The sequence below is a fragment of the Tyto alba genome, unplaced genomic scaffold (assembly GCF_018691265.1).
Source record: "Tyto alba isolate M040663 unplaced genomic scaffold, T.alba_DEE_v4.0 Super-Scaffold_40, whole genome shotgun sequence".
Taxonomy (NCBI): Eukaryota; Metazoa; Chordata; class Aves; order Strigiformes; family Tytonidae; genus Tyto; species Tyto alba.
The window spans coordinates 18,932,709-18,953,676 of record NW_024881316.1 but is presented as its reverse complement, the minus strand read 5'-3'; the positions used below and the strand labels follow the sequence as shown (position 1 = coordinate 18,953,676).

At 37.0% G+C, this 20,968-nt stretch overlaps 1 protein-coding gene across 1 annotated transcript in view; it reads right to left on the bottom strand.

Annotated features, from left to right (window-relative positions):
* The window catches only part of LMBRD1 (LMBR1 domain containing 1), an 87,504-nt gene that overhangs the window by 27,576 nt on the left and 38,960 nt on the right, over positions 1–20,968 (bottom strand). Inside the window, exons 8-9 of the mRNA XM_042803441.1 lie at positions 10,827–10,952; positions 8,158–8,310 (exon numbers count right to left, since the gene is read on the bottom strand). Of these exons, the coding sequence (XP_042659375.1) occupies positions 8,158–8,310; positions 10,827–10,952 (279 nt within the window). The remainder of the gene's footprint in view (positions 1–8,157; positions 8,311–10,826; positions 10,953–20,968) is intronic.

Below are 20,968 nucleotides of genomic sequence, written 5' to 3'. Positions count from 1 at the left end.
AACACTATCAATGAGTGATTAAAATGAGATTAGTATGACCACATCACAAGCACCAGATAAAGACGTCTCTTCTGGAGAAGGTTCCAGGAGAGCTTCCATGCCCCTTCAGATGCACTAGGTGAGTTATTTACCTCAGAATCTTCCTATGGAGTACATACCTTATTTAAGAATTTGAAAGAAAACGTGTAACATTTGTGGTTATTTAGCCAGCAAGTCATAAGCATAAATAAGTACAGGTAAAAATTTTTAAGGACCACTATAATTAAAATCAGATACTGCTATTGTTTTTAAAATCAACAATAACAGGCTTTTTTGTAAGATTTTGTACATTAATATGGAACTCCCTGATGGACCAAAGAACAGAATTTCTTGGCTAAGTCAAGGTGGTGTATGAAACACTAAACTAAGTTTACCAGGGCTAAATGAAGGTTTTGTAGACCAACCATATAAACAGTTAAACTGGGTTTGTTCAGATTTTTCAGGTGAAGTGCTAGATTAAAACACGCAAACTGCTTAATAAGCTAAACCGCCCCGCCCCGCCCCCCCCCCCCAAATATAGTCAAAATATGAAAAGTTTATTTTAAACAGGAAGAATTCAGGCAACTTAGCAGTAAGTGCAAAGAACTGCAAGTAAACTTCTTTCAAAGGTGGCTTCATTTCTTTCAGTTCTTCTATAAATAGTCTAAGCCAAGTAGATTCAGAGAAATAGTGTTCCTTAAGATCTTAACTAAAACACGGGGAAGTATTTTTATTATGCCTACCAAATACAGCACTGGAGTCAGGGACTTTGTTCTCCAAGCTGTCCTCAACAAGAGTACCTCCTATTATTTTTCCTGGGCTATAATCTAGCTCAGGAAATCATTCCTCCACTTCTTTGGCAGGCCTCCTCCCCGTCACCCCACCCCGTCTTGTCTTTGTGAGGTTAGTGAATGATGCACAAAAGTGAGCCCAGATAGCAAAACCACTCAGTTACAGCTCCAACAGTTTCACTGTATTCTCCTAGAAACCCTCATCACAGAATATGCTCAGATAAGCATGCTGAACTTCCCAAAACAGTGATGATTCCAGATTGCTAGACTTGATACAACCTAGGCAGACTTATTTCCAAAAGCTATATGCAGAAACTCAAAGCGTGGTCTTCCACATGACAGAGAGCTTCATAGTTTAAATTTTGTTAATCTTAAAACTTGGCACACAGCCATTTTGAAAAGGTTAAGAACTTTATTACAGCTGCTCATTAAAGATATTCAGAGTTACAATGCTATTATTGTTCATTAAATTCCAAAGATAAGCTTTCATCTGCAAACTCAATGTTAGAACATCGTTCATAAAACAACTGAAATTATGTAGGCCTTATTAGGTATAGATTTAGAGAATATCAAGGTAGGTATGAACTTGCACATTTCTACATATTTAAGTGCACTCAAATTTTACCTCTCCACAGCAAATTCCCCCTAGGTATTAGCCATACAGGAAATAGATGTTTAAAAACAATTAAGACCAAGAGTCTGAAGACCAAGAGTCTGAAGCTGGCATTACTTCATTACCTTCTGCCAACTAGGACCAGAATATGTCTGTCTTCTGAACCAATGCATAACACTCAGAAGTAGATACGTGGTTAAGAAAGCATTCCTTTCTCAATTTTAACCCCAACTCCAGTCCCATTAAATAGGCAATTGAAAAGGCTAAAATTACAGACTTTCATTCTACCTTACTTCATTCCGTATTTTCACAGTGCCATTAGGACTACTGACTTATAAATTATTTGCAATTAATATCAACCTAGGCTTACCCAATTTCAGAATATCAGTTGACTTGGGGCTTTCACAAAAGGGATCCTTGTGTTTTTACCTAGATTCTCCTGCTATCTCAACTGATTATAAACTAACCAACACCTCATTTCTAGTATTAACCAGGACTCAGCCAACAATTAAGAGAATACCAACACTCATACTAGTAGTTGAGCTTGTAACTTACACAGTCCAGCTGAGCCTTATCAAAGTAATATCAACTCCACTTAAGTTAAAAGCATGCCTCCAGTTTGGTATCATTTGGTATCAGGGTAAGGTAATAAGGGTAGATACTTCCCTTCCTTCCCCCATGCATAAACCCTAAGATAGGCTAGAGAAACATTGCAGCAGGAGCTACACTCTCACTGTTACCTTTTACTTGTCAGCTACACCAAGAGACAAATTTGCCATCTATAATCTTATTGGGACACTGCTATTTAGTAGCTTTAAAACACCTAGAGTATCTTTAAAGATTCTAGATACACATAGCCATGAAAATTTACAAAGTAGTTTTGCTTTGTGTCACACCATGAACAAGAAGGAATCCAAGACCCCAATAACATAAGTACATGTTCAACTTCAGACCAAAGAACAGTGCTTAATCAAAACCTCTTGTCCTCATAGCAGAACTACATATCAGTGGATGCTGAAAAGTTTTTAGTACTAGCATGAGGAAAAACAAAAAGCGTGGGTTTCAGCCAAACTCACAGAGGAATTTAAGGTCATTAAAAAGAGAAAGCAACACTTGATCTATATTAAGAGAAATCTAATTTTTGATGCAAGACTTCTTGAAAGCATGATCTCAATGGAACCATAACTCAAGCTATGTTATCTCTTTCCACTACCATCAGTTTGAACTGCTCCATTGCCAGGCTACTTCCTCGTATCCCTCAGCTACAAAATACACACCCCATACCCACCTGTACTCAGTCATTTGCTACAGAACAGGTTTCAGAGCTGCTGCCTTGCACTTACATCACTTTGATCACCTCTAAGTGTCTGCTTGGGTCTTCTAGTCTACAATCTGTTGTACAAAATAGTATGCATATAAGTAACTGACAAAAAACAGTGAACCATGTTTTTATGCAAGACAGCAGATATTACAAAAACAGTGAGTTGAAATAATGCCTACTAATACAAATTATGCTGCTGCCTGAAATTAGTACCTTTATCATCTTCATAGAAACGTCTATACAGGCAAGTAAGGAAGCAGCTAAAGCAGAAGACAGTAAGAGCTGGTTTACTTAAAGCTTTGTTTCACATTTGAACAGATGTTATTAAAGAGTCATGGCTAAGCAAAAACCAAGACAAAAATGTCAATACGATTTTTACTACTGAGAAATGCCTGAAGTACGCTACTCCTAGGGCATAATAGAAAGTTTAATTGCATTTAAGACAGGACACAATTTTAAATTAGTCAATTGATTAGTGTATTTTTTCACTGCTACTGGACATAATCAAGTCACAAACTGGTAAGTCTCTTCTGACATTATTCATGTTCTACTTACATAGTTTTCCCTGGTACCTCCCTTCAACTTCCTAAACATGCCCCTGACCCCTGCATCATCCTTGTTTGAGTTATTCTGAGAGGTCTTTGCCTCCTATCCCTGCTCCTAGATCTCGTTCAAGTTCATCTGTTTAATCTATGGATAATTCCAAAGTATTACTAAGATAATAATGGAATTTAGGACTTAATTTATTTTAGGCAGGAAAGACCACATGATCCACAAACTTCGGTGGTATTTCTTAAATAAGCCTCAATATTAACTTCCAAAATTGTTAATATTCACTCTCCAAAAATCTAAAAGGATACTCACCTGGCCAAATGATTCCTGCAGTGGTACACACCAATGAAAAAAGAAACTGTCAATCTACTTAGGACAATTATTCCATGACTTTGAACCAACACTGAAGCAACACAAATTTAAAGGAGCAGTCATCCTCTCAGTGTTGAAGGTTAAACTTTTAGAACAATGTAGCAATATTATTCTTGACCTAAGAAACATGTTCTTTGTATATTTTAAAGCCAAAGGCATCCCTAATCAGAAAAGCAAGTAAATAGCCTTCTTTGAGCAAGGACATCCTGGAGCAATAAGACCTTGAAGGGGGTACATTGCCAATTTGGCAAGCAAACTTGAGGTCCATGTATCCTTAGCTGAACTACCCTCATTATAATACTAAAAATCATGCCTACAGGTCAAGATGACCCTTGCCCAGGTGAAGACCCTTCCCCTGAGCATGTGTAGTAGAAGTAGTATTGTGTCAGCAGTATTATAATTATATGTAAATTACTAACCAATCATTGTAAAGAGGATGGACTTTGAAAATTACTAGCTCTGCCAATTTGGTGTGTAGAGTGTGGAAATCCTCATTTGGTGTGCTTGATTTGTGGGTAACCACCGAGCACCCAGGCTTGTACAACCCTGAAATAAATACACAATGTCTCTCCTGAGTGTGTGACAACTGACTTATTGCATACTGTGTGATGAATCCACTTTCTGGACAACATTAGGGCTGGTATCCATTAACAAAAGAAAAATGGTGGCATGTTATTGAACAGTTATACTGACTAAGAAGCAAAGCTGGTTTCCTCATGGGAAACGCTATTTGTATTGGGTTTACATGACAAGATTTTGGTGGCAGGGGGGCCATAGGGGTATCCTCTCTGAGGAGAGGCCAGAGGCTGCCCTGTGCTGGACACAACCATTTCCAGTTGTCTCTGATGCACTACTGGCCAAACCTAAGGCCAGCAGCCAAGATGGTGGCCCCTCTGGAAAAATATATCTAAGAAAAGAGAAAATACCAGACAGTAGAGAGGAGCAAGAGGAAAGTGAGAAACAGCTCTGTAGACACCAAGCTCAGAAAAAGAGGTGCTGCTCAAGGCAATGGAGCAGACATCACCCATAGCCCGTTAAGATGACCGTGCTGGAGCAGATAGCCACACTCAGCACACGAAGGACCCCGCACCAAAACAAGCAGCTATTTTCTGAAGGAAGCTGCAGCCTACAGAGATACCACATGCTGAAGCAGGTTCTCCTGAAAAGAACTACAGCCCATGGAGTAGATCCATGCTAGAACAGCGATAAAGTGTGAGGAGGAAACAGCAGCAGGAACATCACCACTGTACCACTCCAGAGGCAGGACTAAAGGAGTAAAGTTGAGCCTGGTAAAGAATAGCTGGGAGTCAGGAAGGTGTTTTAAGTGGTCTTTTTTTTTTGCCATTCAAATAAATTTTAATTGACAATCTTCAATTCTGTCTTGTCCATGAGGGTAACTGGTAAGCAATTGCCCTGGCTATCTCAACCCACACATTCTTCCATCTTACTTCCTCCAGCATCCTGAAGGGGAGTGGGAGAGCAGATGAGTGGGCATTTGGCAGACAGATTAGTCAACTCACCAGACTATTGCATGACATGACCTACTTTCCAGGAAGTTTCAGGTAATCTGGCAAACGTGGGTTAAAAAACCATTGTTAGTTGAAGCAAAACACTCAATACTAAGCTATCACTATGTAAACTTAGGACATGAAATATCCACAACTCTTGCTTATCATGCTGCCAACCTCCCTGATGTAGAAGATGCAGCTATGAATGCAGAAAGCAAGCTTATCGGTATGGCCACTCACCTCTGAGGCAACTAAACCAACTCCTGACAGCACCTACAGTCTGCACAAACACTGCCAGCATAGCTGTTATCCAAGCAATTGCTTACAGTTTCTCCTCTTTCAGCACTCTCCAGAGAACAGGGAGGAATCAAAAGCCCATTAAAAAGAAGAAAAACTATATTAGAGGACCCTAGCCCTCCAGCCTCAAGACAGCATTAACTGTACCTATGCTTCTGAGAGACTTCAGCAACAGGTAGAAAGACTGACATCTATACAAAGTCTTCATTATCCTTAAGATTAGATAGGAGAACACTTGTATTCTAGCAACGGAAAGAGGGTGTACCACTATTTATCAAGAGAATATTGTTTTTCTTTTTAACAGCCTCCATATAGTAAGACTGATGTCAATGCCTTCAAGTCCCTGCTTAAGCTAAGCCGCATGAGCCTGCTCTGTTCACACAAGTCTCAATCTTCAAAACAGAGCACGGAGTTTTCATATTATCGACCTTAGGAATCTCTCCAGTTGGTTCACAACTGTTTTGAAGTACCCCATGAAAAACTGATGCAATATTCCCAACTTACGATTGTTAAGTAGACTTTCATGTTTCACAGCCTACAGTCTTGTCCAGATATCGAGCAAACATAAGCACGTGCTCTAGAGGCTTTTCTCCCTAAAGAGTTTTTATACGTATCCCTAGAGTATACTACATGTCTCTTGCTGCAGAGTATCAGATGGAAGTGTGAGAAACCATAATAAAGGACAGAGAAGCAGTAGATTTGCTACCTACAGGAAAGGTTAAATTTTGTAGAGAGAAAATAGACTATTTTGACATTACTTCACAACCACATACTGACCATTATTCATTTCCTTGGGTTCTTCCAGTTGTGTTGCTTTTGACTAAATTGAAAAATTAACAGCTTCATCTGAGTTTGATTTAGCTTTGAGTAAAACAATTGTTCAAAATTTATTTGACTCAATGTCAAAGAAAGCTTACTCTTCAGAGAAAAAAGTTTTGGTTTTTAACAAGTCACATGCTACTAGATATTTAGCAGTAACAAAATAAATAAAGCAAGAAGATAAAACACTACACAACAATATGATTACATAAACCTCAATGTAGACATTAAGCTAACACTGCAAAAGACCTCCAAGACTAAGTGCTTTATCTGAACATATTCTCCGTCAGCCCCAGAAAGTTTGGGATGGTCAAGTTTATGGGAGTTGCAAACACAAAGCAGAAATAGCATTCTCCATATCTAGTACTTGCCTCATAACAAATTGAATTTCTCTTGAAGGCTGAGAAATGGCCACATTCCTGAATAATATACAAGTTGCACTAAAGATAGAAGTGTTGTAAAGCAATAAGCAAAACTCCAAGTTACCTTCTGCACTTCTATATTGGCTAAGATTTCCTTCTTTTCATGAAAGCCATTATTTGAAGAAATGACAAGTTATATATGTGCAAAGACAACTAAAATGCTATTAAAGTGAAACAGTCCTGTGAGAGTTAAGATGTTATTAAGTGATGGACATTATCACCTTCACAGGACAGCTCAAGGAACAAAGTAAACAAGTTTTGTAACGTACTTCATACCACAACTGTATATTAAGTGAAAATCTGTCAGGAAAAATTATCCACCTCCAACTTCCCTTTAGTCTGCAATTCTTAAGTTAACAATTCACAGTGACTGTCACAATTACTGAGAGAATAAAAAGCATTCAAACCACATAAACGAAGAGACACTGGAACACCATCCTAACCGTAAATTATAATCTGTAACTAATGATATCATACACTATCCCATGAGAACACAATGAACTGTTAAAAGTGCTACAGACAATAGATATGGCAAATGCATTTCTCAAATTTAAGGTTAATGTGAAAAGTTAAAGCAACTACACAAGCTATTTTGAATCAAAGGAAGCATCCAAACTGTTCAAGTGAATAGTTAGGGATATTTGTCATTTTAAATGAAAGGACTAAGTCTAGATTTCTAACATATCAATGAAAGATAACTCCATGAAGAATTTCACACTGAAAGCTTTTGTTCAACTGCAATTTCAACTCATTTCCACTGGTACTCAGCATTAACAGTAGCAACAATGTTACAGGTAATTGTTTACAGCCCCACCAAAGTGCAGCCTACAGTTTAAAGTAACACTAAAACCTCTTCCTACATCTAGTTGGCAGAAAATACTTTCTACGGCAATACTGTTCCATAAAAGTACTGATTTTTAAAACCAGGTGTCAACTAAAATCAAAGTTCTAAGATCAAGACCAAAGTTTTGCCCCAGTCTCATTTGCACTGGTAAAGTATCAAGATGTAAGTTCTATGCAGCTAGCTTACTATTGGCTCACATAAGTACTTGGCAAGATGCTCATTCCAAATGCATACATTCTCTCACTTTTGCTAGCTACATGTAATTACGTTAACCTAAGCTACCTGACAGCTATAGAATTCTTCCCATTTTCACATCCCTGAAAAAAGATAACATATTCAGATTTTCTACAGCAGTGGCACTATAGTAAATCAGCTAGAACTCTCTTTTAATCTTAATCATATTTAAGACAAAAAGGTTTTCAAGAGCTCAAGCAGAGCTTGCAATAGGGCTGCCACTATGTACTATAATATTGATTAAAAAAAAAAAAAGCAGTTGATATTCAAGATGGTAATTGATGAACTTGACCTAGGATTTATATGGGAAGAAGAAAGTTGGAAGTTATTCCAACGTAAGTCTCAAAAAGTGAGAGTAAGTTTCACCTTTAGAGGTCGGATAGCTTCACAGAACTTCGTCCACCAGCTTTTCTCAATAGACTCCAGATGCCTCTCTCGTCTTCTAAGTGTCCTTAGTCTCTCTTCTAGCTGTTGCACACTCCGTCTATCCCTTGATGACAGAGGCCGACCATCTCTGCACTGGTTACAAAAAAATAATGCAAGAGATCAAGGGACAATGAATCAAGAAAACAGACTTGACATCTAGTTTAATGAGTTAAAACAACTCTAAAGACTTTGTAGTATATAATTCACACCATTTCTATGCATAGCAAGAGGATGAAGTGCAAAAGTTGCAAGCTGCAACAAGGGGGGAATTACTGCTAGGTGGTAGAAAACTCTCTGCACATTGGGGATGTTCAAAAATTTTAAGAGGGTGGGCAGTCTCCACAGCTAGAAACACTTATAATGCCAAGATGTGATCCAAATAACCTGACCTCACCTGAAAGGGGTCTTTGCTTTGTGTAGAAGGTTGAACCCAATGACTTTCAGAGGTCTCTTCCAATCAAGTTCTATGACTAAGCCAATGTATTAAGCCTGGGATCTGTATTTTCTTTTCAACATTCTACAAAACTATCTTGCTCTTGCAAGTGCAAGAAATATGACTTGCTATTCCAAAAATTAACCTTACAGAAATCCAAGCAAGAGGCACCATTAGCCTGAGAATTAACTGAGTGTAATAGACAACTCTCTGTTTGATGATTATGTTTCAGAATGTACTTTAATTCTGAGCCTCTAAAAACTGAGCAGGTGACATTGCACTCTGTTGTAAATCAAGTAGCACATCCTTAAATCTCAGTTATATGCTAATAAGCAAAAGCAACAAAATAGGCATTAGAAGCAACTTTGGTTCAGCTGCCTAACATTGATGCTACTGTATAACAAATTGATCCTTAGATTTAAAAAAAACCCTTATCATTTTGGTACATCTCTTACTATATATTTTTAAATTTTGAAATTCCCCATTCAATTTTTTTCCTCTTACTTTAAAAGAGCCTTCCCACAAATAATGAAGCACTTCACACCCAGTGAAGTTACAGTGATTCTTTTTTAGAGAAATTTCTGAAAAAGGTTACAAGACTAAGACCACATTCTAAGCACGTGTAGCACTTAAACTGGAGATCAGAATGTACTTTTAACAGAAACATTCTCCGCACCCTGCATAGCATCTCATTGACTTAAAAACACTCATTGAAAACAGTCCAAGCTGCAAGTGCAAGCTTCGATTATTTAAGGCTAATGAAATAAATCTACCAGGTGTACTAATAGCAGAAAACCATACTACATACTGAATCTTTTCATTCTATTAAGTAGGATACTTTCACACTTCTAGTTTTCACTATGATTCAGTAACACGTACTTTCTTCACAACTTCAAGCAAATGCAACTGAAGAACTAAAACTTCAATTACAGGCTGAGGCAGAACCTTGACCATAATTCATAAATCAAGGAAAATTAGTTTATATAAATGGTCACATTAAAATACAGACATAACTTAAAGACGTTACACTGTTTGATCTTACTGGCTAGCTAGACTGAACAGCAAGATCAGTTGCTTGAAAACTCTTATTATCTAACATGACCTTCCATAATAAGTAATTCTCCATTTTTCAGGGGTTTCATTTTTTTCTCATTGATTTCCGTAATACAGTATATACAGTTGCAGTAGTATCCTCTACAAAACCAAAACTTTACACTTTAAACTGGGGGAGACTACTTTTTAGGTTTCATTATGCAATAAGATTTCTAGAACACTGAACATGCCCACACTGTGTAAAGGTAGCCAAGTATCAAAGGAAGACTGCTGGAACTGTTTCAACAGAGTCTACTATCACAGAGCACACAACTGCACAGATGGACTGCCAGGATGAAAGTGATGCATCTTAATGCCCCTTCCCCCCACTCAGGGCTGCGAAAACACTGGTCAAACCTTTATCTGAAATGGGTAGGAGATTATCCCTAACATCTTTTATATAAAGGAGAAATCTTATCTACCTTTGGCTTGTGCTCTTAGGTTGTTAAAAATGTCCTGCTTACATTAGGCACAGCATTTCAGTGAGCTGCAAAGCCATCATAAATTTACCAATGGTGTTAACATTTTAGGGATGTTTAGAATTCAGAGTAGGTTTCCATATGTATGCTTTTCATGAAAAAATGATTTATAACAGTAAGGTACATTAACTAGAAAGCAAGAATATCTGGGGCTGTTATTTATTCATAAATATGATTAATCGTTTCATGAGTTTAACTCGTGACAGCTCCATGTGGCAAGTATCCAGTGCTGATAACTTCTCTGAGTAAGTATCAACAAATTGGATACCATACATGGTAGCAGACTAAGTACAGTTAATATTCTTAACTTCTACAAAGTATCTCTTCCATATACCCAAGCAGGACTGGAGAAGTTCGAGCACAGCTTGTGAGAACCCTTATTAGATAGACAGAAATAATTACTGTTGCAGGACTGAAAGATAAAAAGAATCTGTTTGCTACTACACAAGCAACCACATTTGTTTCCAAATAACTGCAAACCGGTCACTTCTGACTTCCCGTTCTTTCTGGACAAAAAACTCTACAGCATGACCATAAACTAGTAAGCAAGCCAAAAAAAAAAAAAAACCAAATCATTAAGAAAGTGAGAACAGTGAAGACCATACCTTTGATTTAATCCTTAATAAATGTTGCTCCACTTCTTCAATATCTTCAGTGTTCTCTAAACGTTCATAAGCTGCACTGGTAGTTCCCTTAATCAAGTTTAGAGGCAAAGCTGACATTCCATAAGCCTAAAATAAAAAGGAAACATACATACTCAAATTTTCTGCCATACATTTTCATCTGATGAGGCTGCTGTTATATTGTAGCTACAAGGTACCACTGCTGGTTCTTTTCTTCCCCAACCTCCTTCTACAGACTCTTAAGGCAATCCATTTAACTTTATTGAGCAAAACATAACAAACATGCTATGCAGATTCCAGTGCCCCACATTGTTCCAACTATATTCAAGTGCCTCACAATCACTAAGACAACAGCATATGTTAAGACTTCATATAAGCATAGCCCACTGAAGATTTATCAAGGTAGCCCTTGGATTTTTCATCATTTAGCTTCCCAAAACCATAACTTTCTCACTTTAGATAATAATCAAACCGTTGTGTAATATAAGAGTTTCTAGATACTGAACTTAAATAGAACCAAAATATAAAAAATTTATTTGTAGCCAGTAGTCTTCAACTTGCTTTAAAAATGAAATTATGTAGAAAGTACCTGATTTACTAAAACAAAAAATATGTGGTAAAAAAAGATAACAGAAGCTAGGTATAACTCAGTTATATTTCAAGACTGCTTAGATACCCATTCACATTCATAAATTTTGTTGGTATTTACTCCCAGTTATAAATCCTATACCATTCAAAGTGTTTGCCAGCTTCTACATCAACACTATGCCCACATTTTTCCAATGGAAAGTCTGTAAGCTTTTTATTAATATAAGAAGAAACAGATATTTGAGGTGAGGTGAACAAGAAAATGCCACTAACTCCTCCTTGTTATCCTATGAGTCTCATAGATCCAGGCCAAAGTCAGAATTTTCTCCAAGCAGTTTAGACACATTAGCCATCAGCTTTTTGTTTTACTGGGAGTGGGAGGCTGTTGTTGATAGGTTGTTCTTGGTGCAGACCTCAGGTGGAAGGTTTTTCTTTTCTTTCTCTTAATCACAATTAATTCATGCAGTTTTACTAGTGTGCTTGATATGTGAACATTTGCTAACTTTAGAAATGAGCACTCTTTTGCATTTTCAACATGAATAGCACTCCCTCCTTCGAGCACAGCTTTACATTTCATACTGAGAATAGATTTATCACAGATGCTAGCATGTTAGAAATGTCACCATACATGCTGTCAGGACACATGACCTTTCAGTACACAAGACTTTGACCTGCTTAAGAGACTTAGACATACTAACGTCCCGTGAATTGTACACAAAGCAAGACACCATCTATTTCACTGGTGTATTTTTCAACATGCCATATACCCTGCCACCAAAATCCATTTCTAAGCCCCTTTAAAAAGGGGTCATATTTACTATTACTGTAGCTTAAAATCACATGAACTATTTAAAATAACCATTTCAATACCAGTATCTGACATTGAGTCCACAAATGTTTCATTCCTCAAGTGACAGTATTACATGATTTCAAGAAACATTCATCCAAGTATTGGACTATGAATCCATGAAACAGAAGTTTAGCAGTCTGACACTCTTGTTCACTTACTATGGAGCTGGGTTTCTTATGTTCAGAATGACAATTACCAGTAAATTGTTGGAACAGTGTCAGTTAAATTCAACAAGCAGACAGCATATGTGTGTCTCAACAGGCTTCAAATCCAAAGAAATAGTGGTCCCTGTTAAAACTCTTAAAGCATTTAAGCAAGGGTAGGGGAAATCTCCTTCAAATATTTATTGAAGTATATATTAGCAAAGAACACATTCAGCTATATCTTTGACAACTTGCACTAGATGACTTTTGCATAGCTATAAAGGATTAGAACCTGTTTTACCATAAACTCCCAGAGATTAAGGTAGGCTATCATCTATCTGCTCAGCATTTCAGGACTTCACAGCTGACAGCCTCATTTGTCAACTAAAAATACAGCTAAGAGGTATTTGCAGCACTGTTTAGAGACAGATTCAAATCAAGTTAAACTCCATTTTTTTTTAAGCTACAAAAGGGAACTGGCAATTTCAGTCCCTTTGTTAGAGCTTTATGCTGTAAAAGCTATACAAAGGAAAAACATCTCACAATAGGCTAGTGATGGCAATGAAAATTCATGCTTTCTAAGGCATTCTAGAAGTTCAGGTTTGAACACAAACAACCACAGAAAGGCCTACCTACATGATTAAGTATTTTAGGTAAGCAAAAGAAACTAGCTTGGGCTGGACTTTACAACTCTGTCTATAAATGTGGCTCAGTTCTTCCTTTAGAGTATCTCCTTTGAGAGCATTAGGCTGCTTGGCTATTTACATGAGTAAAAAATAGTCTCCCCCAATCCTCCTCCTCTCTAGGCTGAAGAAAGAATTCCTTCAACCTTTATGGGTTGTGTTCTCCAACTCTCTAACCACCTTCACAAGCCTCCACTGGAGCCTCTAGAGTTTTCCAGTTTCTTAAACTGAGGGACCAAAACCAGCAGTAGTATTCCCAGGTGTGGCTTTGGAAGTGCCAAGTACCATGGAATAATCACATCCCTTGATCTACTGGCCATGCTCCCACTGGTGCAAGCCCAGGAGTGTCTGCCTTTCTAGTGCAAGGCACATTGCTGGCTCATGCTCAGCATGCTGTCCACTAGGACTTCCAAGTCCTTTTCTGCAGAGCCATGCCCCAGGCAGTCAGACCCCAGCACAAACCATTGCATGGACTTAATCCATTCCAAGAGAAGGCCTTAACACCTACTAAACCTGATGCCACCCTTGTTAGCCCAGTATTCCCACCTGTCAGTGTCTCTGTTGTCAATCTCCAATTCTGTTGTATTTACTTCTCCCAGTTTGATATAATTCTTAAACTATATGATTATATACTGAACCCCATTATCCAGATTGTTTATGAATACCGAATAGTACTGGGCCCATATTGACCCTGAAGAACTGACTCAGGTCTATCTGCTAGTAGCATAACTCCAGAATTTAGATGAAAGTACAAACACCATCCAATTTCATAATTGGAATGAAGGCTGCAATCTAACCAAGGTCCCTCTGTGGTACCCAAAACATTTCCAAAGAGACCCAAAGACATTCAGTGTGTAGAAACACGTATGAGATTGCTATGACAACAGGCCTACACAATTTTACAAACCAGCTCAGAAATGATTAGATTTCACCATTAAAGCAGAGGCTTCCACCTGTTCTTCAAACAGCCATCATCAACTAGCAAACATCAAGTATTTACTCAGAAACAGTTAAGGAATAAAATTCACTTCTACATTTTCTAAAATTGAAGTTTCTACAAAGCAAACCACAACTCTTAAAGTGATGCATTGTTTTGCTGTTTTTGCAGATGTGAATTGCATACTTGAACATCAAGCTTGTTGTATTGATAAAGGCAGTCTGAGTTCCTTCCTTGAATACAAAAATAAGGTAATAGTGAGATGATTATGCAAGGAAGCCTTCTGTCATCTGGTGGGGGGCGGGGGGGAAAGCCACACTGGTTCTTCAAGCCATCAGTATATAGAATAAGGACAAAGATAAGTAATCTCATGTGATGTGTCACAGGAAGCTGTATTAGCTGTTTCAGGGCTGCATTTCCCTTCAGGCTGATGTAGAAGTTTAAAGCTTCCCTGAACAAAGTTTTAATTCCCTCGGTTAGTGCAAGTTATTCATGGGCTATTTATTTCAGTCATTTGTAACTCAGACAAGCAATGTATTGAAGCTTGTACAGGAAAATAAAATCTGTATACTAAAGCCAAGAGAGGGCTCAGTCCTGAAACAAGTTGTTGGTTCGAAGTTTAGAATATGAATAAAAACAGATCAGAAGAGCCTTTTAGGTAGTTCAGACCAGTTAATTTATATATATTAATGCTGATAAAACAAGTAATTAAGTCTTGACATATTTATTCCACCGAAACTAGATTCCAGGACTTATTTTTAGATAATCTTTGCCTATAAGCGTTAAGTCAGATAAGAGGCACTGCAGTGAAGAGTAAAAACAACCATTCAAATGTAACAGGCAATTACAGCATACATGGCGGTTTTTTCCACATAGTTTCTTCAAAATAAACTGAATCCAGTTCTAAACACTAACTGTTCAGGCTTGTATCTGATAATACATGCTGCAAAGTTAGGTCTTTAGAGTCTCAGACTGCTATCTTTGCCATTACTGAATGCCTGATCATCTTCATTGAAACCCCATTTTATAGTAAGTAGAAAAAAAAATGTCTAAATTTATAGTTAAACCGACTTATTTTACAGAAGATTCCCCTCTCAAATCCCCACACATGATCATCCCCTATCAGTTAACTTAAGGGCTGGAAAGCCAAACCCTAAGAGGTTACTAACTAGTAAGTACAAATTAGAGGCATTATCCGCAAGCAGCTGTCTCATTCTGATTTGAGAGTCTGCCCACAGGCAATACAGATAATATCTCTGGATGGATGAAGTTCATATTTATACTTCCTAAATTTCTTGAAGTAAGTGGCCTTTTGCTTTAAAGGAGGGGAAAAAAAAAAAAAAAAACAAAAAAAAACAACAACACAACACAAACCAGAGCTTAAGCAAAGCAGCAAAGCAACAGAAAACCCAGCTTACCTATCCTATAAAAAGAACAGTCTAAACAAAGCTCTTAAATACTTCTTCCTTATTTGTTAGTCACAGAAGTGGTAGCTAGGCCTGAGACAGGAATTTGCAAAGAAATCTGTCAGCAGTAGAGCAAGAGCCTCTAACTCACATGAAAGCAACAATTAGTTCAATACTGTTTATGCAGTATCAGTAGGCATTGAAAACCAGTGAGAAGCATACTCTAGCTGTTCTCTCATCATGCCATTGAATCCAAATATACTTTGTGCTCCAGACAGAGCACTTAAATACCTCAGATTACATAACATTAAATTTTCTTAATCTTCAGTTCTGTGTCCCTTCCCTTTCCATCCTGTCTGCAGCAGATCCAGCTATTCTCCTGTCATTCCACAGTTAATATGTAGAAGGAAGTCTGCTGTTCTGATCCTTTGGTCTCTTGCAGACTCGGCATCTTACAACACTTCAGAGTTGCTGAACTCAGATAGCCCATGGCTAGATAAGGAAGTCTTTCTTATTAGTTGCCTGGTATGTTAATAGTCACTCATAATCAGAAAATAGAAAACATGAAGTTGAGATGCCACATTTTACAGAAGTTGCAGCAAGCAACTATGTCAGAGATAAACCCTTGAGTATTAAAAAGATCCAGAAAAGTTTTCCATTGGGAACCATAACTGCTAGTTTTAACATTTTTAAACTGCACGAGCTACCAAAGAGTTCCACTGAAAAGGGCGTATTAAGGTAGGAACACCTAACAATCAACCAGATCAGCCATAAGCACACAGATCAGTCATGAGGAACACAAAAAACACATTGAAATTTATATAGCAAATGCCTTTAGAAAAAGAGTGTAAAGCTAACTTTGAAAACCAACTGCAAGAAGTCTGAAGCCATCAGGCATTATAGTTTAAACTAGGAGTTGATTATGTTTCACTTTCTACATCTCCTGTGTTCAGCTAATAAGGTATTGTCTAATGATTAACTTTGTAGCTCAAACAGGATAATCTTTCCTTGTTAGAGATCAAACCGAACAGGCAAGTTGTTTCTGATCATTTTGGTACACAATCAGCACTATAACCAAAGATAGTTTACCAGCTTTTTCTGGTTAGAAATATTTGCAAGAATTAAACTTGTGATTTCATTAAATTATCAGAAAGTACTTGTGCAGCATAGCAGAAAGACTGCCCATTCCATTTGTTTTTAGAGGTCCACATATCAAGCAAATGTAGCTTTTAAGTGCTATCACTGAGGTGTTTTAAAAGATGTATATATAATCTTGTGTAAGAAGTGTAGAAATGAACAGTGACAAACATTTCTTGCATAGCACTGCCCTCTAGCGAAGTCACATGCAACAGACATACACAAAAGAGATCTCTAGTATATCACTGTATAAAAGGGATAAGAAATGCTCACAGCTTTAAATATATAAATATTCAAATTCTTATTTTCTTAGAACAGCTTGTTTTAACTGCTAAATTCTAGCAACTAGACTGTAATCAAAAATGCATCTGTACAAGTTAAAAGCAGTTAAACTCTAAAATAAACTTTAGAATACACGGTGCTTTAAAGAAATACAAGTCAGGTATGAGTTAGTTTCAATATGAACATCCCAGAAAAAACACTCCATTTCAATAGCATTTTGGTATAGAAAATACTTCCTGAATTCATAGCCAATTAGCTTTTTATTTGAATTATGTTAGGCAAGAGGTAAGTCGTATTATGATACCATGTATCCCTCACAGCAATTATTATACTTCAGTTGCCTACACTGAACACTACTTCCTATAGATACCATGCACCCTTGTGAGCATTGCTTCTGATGGAGCACGTAAACTAGTCCAATTAAGTAGTCTCAAGTGTGGTACACTTTCACATGTCATAATACAGACAAACACTTCTGATCTTGTGTAAGAGTAACTAGAACTCCACCTTTCTGGAAACTGTACTTCTCTGTGCACCTAGACCGCAGAGTTTTTTTGGAAAGTAATCTGACTCTACAAGCAGTAGTCAGCTACTTCCTCACAATAAAGAAATCTGTCTCTATATCTGGCTGTCTACACATATGACATTCTAAAGATAAAAACTGAAATTCAAGAATCTTATTTCCAAAACACCATTAAGCATGGCAAATGGTGACAGTGGTTCACATGTCCTCCCTACATTGTGAAGAATAAAGCCTCCTAAATGCATCTGGAGATTACAGACCATTTCATTGACAGTTGGGTTGGTTGTGGGGTTTTTTTGTTTGTTTGGTTTTTTGTAAAAGCTCATGCCAAACAGCTTGGAAAAATCATTCAATGTTACCTAGTAAAATATCAGCTCTTTCAAGGGAAGTTTTAGTATCCAATCTTCAGTCACTATAACAGCACATAAATTTGAGTAACATTGCTATAAAAAAAAAATCTCAAAGCATGGAACAGACTGACCAAACTGAACTGTTACATGCAGTATGGCATTTCTTGCATAATCTGTTGCACAAAAACAGTACATGGAGTACCTGTTTATCCATTTATCTAATATTCATCACTAATGTATCCTGCTACACATTCACCTTCATTTCTCGTATTAGTTTTTTTTTCTCTCCACCATATGGATTCAAAGATTGTCTCACTTATTTGTCAGTGTTGAAGTGGACAAAAAAAAAAAAATATGGTCAAGGTTTGTAAGATGCACAAACCGACTATGACAGTTTCTACACTAGTTTTACTATGCACAGTCAACTTGTGCTTGCTGAACACATCAACTGTAAAAAAGTTAACTCTGACTCAGCTGTAATACTGAACATAACTCTTCTGCATTGCCATCTTCTGCATTGCTCCATCAGAAGAGCATTAACAACCAAACAGAAGATTAACCTCCTTTCCAGCTAACTCTAAAAAAAAAAAAAAAAAAAAAAAAAACAAAAAAAAAAACAACACACTAAATCATTAATCCAACAGTTTAATATCTACAGTTCTGGAAGAGTATAGTAGGAACTGGGCTGTTAAAATAAAGAACCCTCAAATTGGTTTGCTATTTCAGTTATTTACTGCTTCTTGGAAGAGTGATCAAAATCAAATATTTCTTTTATATTTAAAAATCGACATTAAAGTAATTAATTGGTAATGACAATGAATGCTACTACTGGATTTCTCAATAGCTGTTTGATTTCTACTGAAAAGAATCAATAGTAAATGAGTGCTTTTAAGGTTAGACAGATTATAAAAGGTTTTAAGCTTTTGGCTGTTAATAAAAATAAGTCAACTGCAAGAAAAGTAAAACATACTCTGGAAAAAATTAGGTGTAAAAAGATCATTAAATTTGCCAGTAGACAAACTGAGCTTTACAATATTTCCCCTTTCCGGATGGAGGAAAAAGTATCACTTTACAATTTTGTAAGAAATCAAATAATGCTTGTTAAATGTTTTGGAAAAATTATAGAGCTAATTATAATCACCCTTCAAGGACATGCTAAATGAGATGCACAGTATCACTCAAAAATTAATCTGCCTATCATTGTGCAAGTAATATGTTATTCTGCCTTGAATTCAAATAGCAATCTGGAGTCAACAACTATTGTATTAATACCTAAGGCAATATAAAACCATTTCAATGCAAAACACAATAATGAAATAATAGATGCAAACTACATCATCTGTGAAACTGTTTCAAAGTACTGCAGCCCTAATTCATCTTTTTCTTGTTATATTCCACGTTTATAGACATGGAAAGCTGTCAGTATAAATCATCAAGGCCATGGATTTGCAGAGTCCCCCTGAGGATCACTTGTTCACATTTCTTACAAAACAATTTTAAATATCAAGTGTTGTACTTCAGTATTATGCATTACATAACACCAAGAAGGTATACTTGTGTTATTAAAGCTTTAACATAAAAACAACTAGCAATTCAAGATTAAGTTGAAAATTGAGCCATATCAAGAAATCAATTTAAACAATGTTATTAATTTTAATGTTGCATGTACTTGAGAAAAATGACATCTATGTTTATGTTTTTGTCAGTAATATTAATGTCTCTATCATGTGAACATTTGGAAACTTCATCTACACTTTTGATAAGCCCACTACTTTATTTCCCCTTAAAAAGATTAAAATTTAGAATGAACATCTTCTCCAGTTACATCTTTCCCCACTTCCCAGTCTTCCAAAGTGTCAGTATCAAGAAAAAACTACTCTTCAGTGTATTCAGCAAGGAAATGCAGCATTAAGTCTTAGGTTTAGTATTATATTCTAGAAGACCATAATAACAAGGATCAGATAAAAGTTAGTCACAAGAAACATACTTGCAGCTTCCATTGCTAAAATGTACTTTTGTATTTTCATATCCATTCAGAAAAGCATGCAAGTGAATTTGTATTGCTTATATTAAGAGCAAGTATTAAACACTTGGGTTTTGGTTTGGTTGCTTTTTTTTGTTTGTTTGGTGTTTTTTGTTTTTGTTTGTTTTGTTTTTTTTTCCCCCCCCCAAACCAGACACATTTTCCCTTCTACTTACACAAGAAGCTTCTGAAAATTGCCACGTGTCAAACTATTTTAAAAAGTTACTATCTTCCAAGATAGAATATTTTTGAAAGAATTAGTAATTACTTGAACATAGAACTACCTACTTTATTGAAGAGCTTGCATACCATTTTTGAACAAAATTCCCACTGTACCTTTTTGAACATTAGTTGTACTAGGGTGAATAAATAATAATAAGAACCTCTAATAAATAATTTTTTCTCAAATTAACAGCTATGATGGAACAAAAAGTTGTCTGGGAATTAAATGAGGTTATAACAGTAAAACCAGTACTGTAGAATTAAAATTAAACCAATAAAGAACCAATCTTATTGTCAATCACTGTCCCCTCAAGCTTTTTAAGCTTAGCTCTAGCCTATGAACAGAGAGGACATCTTATACCATGACATAAACCACACTAAGTGCCACCCATTGGTATCACTACTAAATCCCACACATAGTAGACAGACTGCAGAACCCCCAAGGTTGGAAAAGACTGCTGGAGGTCATCTGGTCCCACACCTCGGCTCAAACAGGATCACCTAGAGCTGCTTGCCCAGGACAATGTCCATATGGCTCTCAAATATCTACAGGGAAGGAGACTCCACAATCTGAGCAACCTGTGCCAGTGATTGGTCACCCTCACAGTGAAGAAGTGTTCCCTGATGTCTAGAGTGTACTTCCCGTGTTTCAGTTTGTGCCCTTTGCCTCTGGTCTCATCTGGGCTCCACTGAAAAAAGCCTGCCTCCATACTCTGCATTGCCTCTTCAGTTATCTGTACACACTGATTGTCTTCCCCTGAGCCTTCCTCTTCTCTAGGCTAAACAGTGCTAGCTCTCAACCTTTCTTCAAAGGAAGAAAGTCCCTTAAGCATCTTGGTGGCCCTTCACTGGGCCCCCTCCTGTAGCTCCATGTCTCTCTTGTACTGGGCAGCCGGTAAGTGGACATAGTATTCCTGGTGTGGCCTCACCAGGGCTGAGCAGAGGGGAAGATCACCTCCAACAACCTGCTGGTAACAATC